Source organism: Alligator sinensis, unplaced genomic scaffold, assembly GCF_000455745.1.
Source record: "Alligator sinensis unplaced genomic scaffold, ASM45574v1 scaffold194_1, whole genome shotgun sequence".
NCBI classification, from domain to species: Eukaryota; Metazoa; Chordata; order Crocodylia; family Alligatoridae; genus Alligator; species Alligator sinensis.
In genome coordinates, this window is record NW_005841945.1 from 1,323,227 (window position 1) to 1,330,386 (window position 7,160).

Below are 7,160 nucleotides of genomic sequence, written 5' to 3' on the forward strand. Positions count from 1 at the left end.
AAAGGACTTTTTATTATCTTTGATCTTGGATGCTAGTCCTAGCTCTATGTCCGCCTTAGCTTTCCTAACAGCCCCCCTACAGGCCTGAGCAGTGGAGGTATACTCCTCATTGGAGATCACCCCACCTTTCCACCAGGTGTATGCTGCCTTTTTGGCAACCAGGCATTCCCAGACATCCTTGGTGAGCCATGGAGGCTTTTGGGCACTCTTGCCCCTCATTGCTTCTAGTTGGGATCGTCACCTCTTGGTCCCTGAGAATCGTCTCCTTAAGGAACAACCACTCATCTTGGGCACTGAGTTCCCCTGCCCTCGAGAACCCCAGTGCCTCTCACCAATCTCCTCAACTCGTTCAAGTTGGCCCTCTTGAAGTCTAGGGCTACCGCCTTGCTGCAGGCCCTTGACACCCTGTGCTGGATGATGGATTCCAGCAAGCGATGATCACTATCACCCAGGTGGTCAAGGACCTGAAGCCCCCTTACCAGATCATCGCCTGTGGCCAGGACCAGGTCCAACAGGGCATTTCCTCTGGTGGGACTGTGCACCTCCTGGGTTAAGTGGACATCCTGTATCTCAGCCAGGAACCTCCTGGATCGGTCTGACCTGGCTGACTGCTCCTCCCAGCAGATGTCCAGGTAATTTAGATCACCCATGACAACTACATCCCTTGCCTTAAGTGCCTTTGCAAGCTGGCCCGAAAATTCCCGGTCCAGCTCCTCCCCTTGGTTGGGGGGTCTGTAGTAGACCCCCACCGTTACATCCCTCTCCCTGCGACCCCCTTGTATCTTGACTCAAAGCACTTCAGCTTGCCCCTCCTCCGACCCCATTTTGCTGGCAGAGGATGTGAATTGCTCTTTGACATAGAGCATCACAAATACAAAGCCATTATCTCAAACAGCCTTGATAACCCCTGGGACAAACTAAAAGGGCTTGAAGTATCTTTTAAAAATCACCTTCTGGCTGTCTAGGCATCTGTATATTTGCCTTGAAAGGAAACAAATACACCCCCTTCTGAAACTTGAAAAACTTCATTTAGATTTTAGAATTCTTTTAAAACTCAACGGGAATGCTCTAAAACTAAAATAATAGGTCATTACAATTTCCAAATCTGGGTGCCTAAATTTAGTCTCTTAGCTCCATATTTGGACACTTAACTAAAGGAGGCTTCATTCTCAGAGGTTCAGGTCAGTTGAGGCAGCTAAGTGAATTCCAGGAAGAGTTGGCTGCCATCACCCAATGTACAAGAGACTGATGTATGCACTACAGTAGTCAGATCATTATCAGAAAATGAACCGTGTCATCCCACTCACCGGAGAAGGTAAGTACATTCCTAACAACTGCTATTTGCTTTTCCTAGAGCAGTAATGAGTTATTTTCATGATCTCAAGGCTGCCCAGTAGCTTAATTGTTGGGCCACATGCCCTCACAATGAGAATGAGGTAATGGCACTCTTCAACATGTGTATCTCTTCTAATTAGCACTGTTTTTACCTTTCGTTGTTCCCACTCCTGGGGAATGGCATAGCACAAGCATTTTCTTTTCTAACTTTCCTTTTACTTGCTTTCCCTTTCAATTGCCTATTTTTACTCTACTCCATTCCTTCAAAAATAGCATGACTGCTGATCAAGCAACACTAACTCTAGAAACTGCTCTGCAATATGAGTAAATTAAATAGCTTTAGTTAGTGCTTGTCATGAACCAAGTTGTGGGCAGACTGCTTACAGATCAGCACAAGGTAAGGATGGATGGCCAGAGCAATAGCCAGGTCAAAGCTAAGAGGTTGGGGTCTGAGACAAAGCTGAGTTAACAGGCAGTGGGCCAAGTCAGGAGCCAAGCTGGGTCAATAACAAGAGAAGAGAAGGCTGAGGGGGGACCTTGTGGCTGTCTATAAACTCACTAGGGGGGACCAGAAGGGTTTGGGGGAGACCTTGTTTCCCCTAGCGCCCCCCAGGATAACAAGGAATAATGGCCACAAGTTGTTGGAAAGTAGGTTTAGGTTAGACATCCGTAAGAACTACTTCACAGACAGGGCAGCTAGGATCTGGAACCAACTTCTAAAGGAAGTGGTGGTGGCTGCTACCCTGGGGGTCTTTAAGAAGTGGCTCGATGCCTACCTGGCTGGGGTCATTTGAGCCCAGTTTCCCTCCTGCCCAGGCAGGGGGTTGGACTTGAAGATCTACAAGGTCTCTTCCGACCCTACTTCTATGATTCTATGAATACCTAAAGTCTGAGACAGAACAAGTTGCAAGCCAGAGGTGGTTGTCAGAGTCAAGGCCAGGGTGGCAACAGCACATCAAGCCATGGGTCAGGAGACAAGGACACAGGAAGCAGCAGAGAAGTCTGGAAGCAACAAGAACCTTAGCTAGCTGTTGCCTGTGCAAGTGTTATAGAGATGGGAAGAACTAATCTGGGAGCCCTGGCCAATCACAGGCCAGCAGTGGAAGCTCTTCCCAAAGTGTAGCCCCCCCCCCCCCCCCCTCTTTTTTTCTTCCTTTTTTTTCGCAAAAAGTGTCGCCCCCCCCCCCGCCTCTTATTGCTCCATCTTTATTAATCAGCTGTGACCCTGGTGGAGGGCTACATTGGTGCTTGCTCCCTGAGCCTCAACATTGGGAATTTAGGACCAGGTCCTGCCAGTGCTGTAACTTAGCATCAACGAGGCATTCTAATTAGTGAGCAATTTAGGGCCTTTAAGCTTTTCACATTGTATTTTAAGCTTCTCAAATGTTGGTTGGTGTTAGTGTTCATGTTAGTTCAAGTTTAGAGTAATACACATCTAGGCTGAAAGCCTTCTCTGACTTTCCCTGACCTATACAGCTGTTACTTGGCACTAGAGGGCTGTCGAGCAGGGACCTGACTAGGAACTACAGCTGTGCATTTTCCACACAGAACAGGAGGATGGGGGGAGGGAACAGTGCACCTCTGGATGCTGGAGAACTGAAACTTGGGCACTTTATCTCTGGGGAGTGGCCACACATTTATGGGACAAAAGCTAGGTGACATGGATTAAAGAGAAACCTGCCCTGGAGTGGCATAACTTTGAGATGCCTAACAGGTGCTTAAAACTATTTTACACACCTTGATATATGGACAGTCCAAGGGTTAAGAGCTTTCTGAGCTGCCTAAAATTAGTGTGTAACAAAGCCCTTAGTCATTGATCCTTAAGGCTTTTTATAGTGCACAGCAGTAACAACAAATGTAAACAATACCTATACATATGCATGCAGTTAAGGTTAAGTCCTTAACACAATCTTTCACATTTAGTGTCATTTTGTTCTCATTCATAGATGTTAGGGTCAGAAGGGACCTCAATAGATCATCGAGTCCGACCCCCTGCATAGGCAGGAAACAGTGCTGGGTCTAGATGACCCCAGCTAGATGCCTATCCAACCTCCATTTGAGAGAAATTTGCTCAGTTCTATCTAAGGCACTAACCTGTGTTCCCTACTGCTCTATCCCCCATACAGTAGTTCTCAAACTGTAGTCCATGAAGCCATAGTAAGTGGTCTATGGATTGTTCACAGGCCACATACATCTTTATTAAGCTTTCACCTGAAAGTTTGATTATCCAGATGCATAGCGGTTCACAAGAATTTTTGTGGGTTAGCAATAGATCATTGAAAAGTTTGGGTACCACTGTTCTTCTTATCCCTGGCTCAACCCTGAATGCCATGGAGACATGTTCCCTTGTTAGGACTTTCCTCCTTTAGAGAAGAGTGATTTATATTAGGACCCAGTGCCACAGTGTAGTGAAAAATCAACTGGGGGAAAATGAGATGACAGAACCAGTGAAGTAAAAGGGAAAAAGGGAACAGGAAAAGTACAAGGAGAAAACATGGAGGGAAAGGGAAGTGATAACAGAGATGTGAGTGGAGGAGAAGGCATTAATGCTAGCTGCAAGGCAGTAAATAATTCTGAAAAGGAGTTGGAAAGAAGGAACATCTTATACACAAAAAGGAATGAGTTAAGACCTATTTGAAACTAGGTTTATCTTCTAAGACAAATGCTAAAATAAATAGCAAACAAGTTTTCCTTCTGCAGTACTTTTTTTCTGAAGTGCAAAACAAAAGCGTTACTCCTCTGAGTAGTCACCTTCCTTTTGTTCATTTGTTTGTTGGCTGTTTTTCTAGAGGAATAGCAACTTTTATTTAAAAGTTATAGATAAAATTACCCCACTCTAAAAAGTAAATGTCAAAGAATACATGCCTAAATGTCAAATGCCAACAGACAAATGTCATAAATGCTCCAGAATTTTCTATTAAAAAATATCCATTGCTGCACATGTTCCAAATAAAGTGTAATAAATAAAACCAACAGTTGTTCATCTTATTTGGAAGAGTCATGCCTTATGACTTTTGCCACTGATTGATCGAGTATCTGGCAACGGCCTGCCCCTGTTACTCCAAGTGGAGCCCTTGGCAGCCTGTTATGCATAACCCATCTGCTGTCTGTAAGGGGTTTAGACAGAATGAGAATAATTATGGTGGACCACAATACTCACCAGTCTCAACTACCTAATGAACTCTCTGGGGAATAAAAACGTATGAAAAGATTGTTTTACTGCCTGATGCTTCAGGGACAGTATTTCCTACAAAAGTTCAAGGAAATGTCAATTGGGATTATACCCCAAAGGATGAGGTATTTATATTATTTTAAAATATTTATTCCATCAAAGGTAGCAGAAACAAGAACATCCATGTTTTCCAGTATTTCGCTGTCTTTTTAATCCTCTGCCCTTGTCCTAAATGGAATCTTTGGACAATGAGTTTCACAACTAATTATGTCTTGTGTAAAAAGACTGCTTCTTTGACCAGCTTTAAATTTATTTCCTCTCAATGTCAGTGAATGTCTCCTTGTACTTTGACCATGGGAAAGAGCAAATGGGAGTGCCTGCAGAGCATCTCTGCACTATTCATTATTTTGTATACCTCTATCACGTCCATTCTTATTAGTCTTTTCTCCAAGTTTAAAAACACAGCAAGCTTTTCAATTTCTCTGCACGTAGAAGACTTTTCATGCCTCTATTCATTTCTACTGCCTTTCTCTGGGCCCTTGCTAGTTCTGTTTTATTTACTTACTTTGAGACAAGGGGACCAGAATTAAACATGGTATTGAAGCATTCAAGTAGTTATGCCCACAGTCAAAAAACAGTCAAAGCTGATCAATTAAATAAAATGAAGATAAATAGATGTTCTGAGGGAACACAAATTTGGTGTTCTAAAAATTAAATAGTTCTTAAAGGACACAGAACAAAAGCTAAAGTACATTGAAACAGATTCAATTTATTGTTGGGAGAAGAAGGATGGATCAACATTTGGGCCCCCAAAACATTTGTCCGGAATGCATCCAGAGATCAACAAAGATTGTTTAGGTTTATGCCACATGACATGATCACTGTACAACGTAACATAAAAAGATATACCATATATTAGGTTACCAGCAATATACAATGCCACCACATGAATGAAATGCCAATCCACCTGATGAAATATGCAGCAATGAAACAAATACGCAGTTGTATTTCAGGACTGTGGAAATATTTTGTTGCCTACCTCTATCTATATCTCTTTCTCTTAGGCACACAAACTGTACTTTTCAGGTATGTACATTGGTATACAATATACTTTAGTGTGCAGACATCATCATAGGCAACCAGAATTATGTACACTAAAATTAAAATTTCATCTTTCTCTTTTTTGCTTTAAGTTAACTACTTCACATATGAAAAGCAATGAGGTAACTCAACACAAGGAGTTCTGAAATCTGTTTTCTGTTTTGATTTTAGCTGAGAAGTACTGTATAGTTCTTACTACTGAAATTGCTCCAGATCACTCTGAAGAAACAGCTGCCTAAAAATGAACACTGATATTATTCCAACCAGAAATTTACCTCCATCTTTCATACCATCTTCAGTTACCTTAGAATTTTCTCAACAGAAAACATGGCAAAATCTGAGCGTTGAGATAAGTTATTTCTCTTGGGGACTGAAGCAATTCTGAAAAAAAATCTGAGTCATGGTATTTCATGAAATACCCTTCTGTCTTGAACTCATAGTACCTCACATGAAATCTCTAGCATGAAAGCCCATTTCTACTAAAACAGCTTCTACTTATCACTTGAAAAACCAAGATGCTGAAATTCTGTAATATTTAATTTTTCAGTAGGTTTTTTTCTTTTCTCGCTGTACCTAGGAATTCTATTAATCTAACAGTTGGAGCATATCTTTCAGACCTTAAGCATTTTGCCAGTGCAATACTGGCTACTCTGCATGCATTTCAATGTAAAATTTACTGCTTTGGAAATGCAGTTGTAGCTGTTACAAAGTAACAGGCTTCACTGGTCTTTTGGGAAGGTCTACCAGCAGGTTAGCATGTTCTGTATTATTAAATCGGACTTCTCTGTTAAACATTAGCTACTTTAAGGCTTCTTTTACACATAAGGTCAGAAGGGTAGCTGGAAGTTAAGGACCTTTCTTTCACTTCTTTACTTTTACTGAAGCAAAACAGCTTGTTTTATGATTTGCAATCAAATTCTTGGCTGTTTGGACAGAACACAAAAACAATCTATATTATATAAAAAATTAATTTGTGATTTAGTATGCTTGGTCTCACCTTGCGGATGCCTCGGCCAACATCTTCTCCATAATTGGTCCCCAAAATTTCAAAGTGAACATTGGGATTCCCTCCATTTTCTGCAAATTCCAGTTCTCCAGTCAAACCATTCACTCCTCCCTGATGAGAAAAAATAAGAATTGAAATCTGAAGAATACCCCATTACAGCCATATTCATTAAAGGGGTTTATGCGCCAGGTATAAAGATATTGACACAACTCGTTCAAGAGGAGGACTTCACAAAATTATTTTCCTGAAAATTTGGTGCTAGTTTATCACTATGTCATTTCAGATTTATGCTTGTGAAATGACTGCCAAAGACCTGGTCTTAGGAAAAATGGCACCCTGGGGGAACTTGTATTTTGGTGCCCCCGTCCAAGTCAGTGACGCTTCTGTGGGCAGAGGTAAGCAGGGGTTCAGGGTGCAGTCCAGCAAGGAGGTGGAGCAGTATGGTGTACCAGGTAGGTGGGCAGGCAGGCACCACTGCTGTGTGGGAACAAGGCAGGCAGCTTGGATCAGATGCTCCCAGCCTGGGTCCCCTGAAAAGTGGCGGGG

The 7,160-nt window shown here is 42.3% G+C and overlaps 1 protein-coding gene across 1 annotated transcript in view; it reads right to left on the reverse strand.

Annotated features, from left to right (window-relative positions):
* Window positions 1–7,160, reverse strand: part of GRID2 (glutamate ionotropic receptor delta type subunit 2) — a 1,378,694-nt gene that overhangs the window by 416,848 nt on the left and 954,686 nt on the right. Inside the window, exon 8 of the mRNA XM_025199482.1 lies at window positions 6,606–6,725. Coding sequence (XP_025055267.1) covers window positions 6,606–6,725 — 120 coding nt within the window. The remainder of the gene's footprint in view (window positions 1–6,605; window positions 6,726–7,160) is intronic.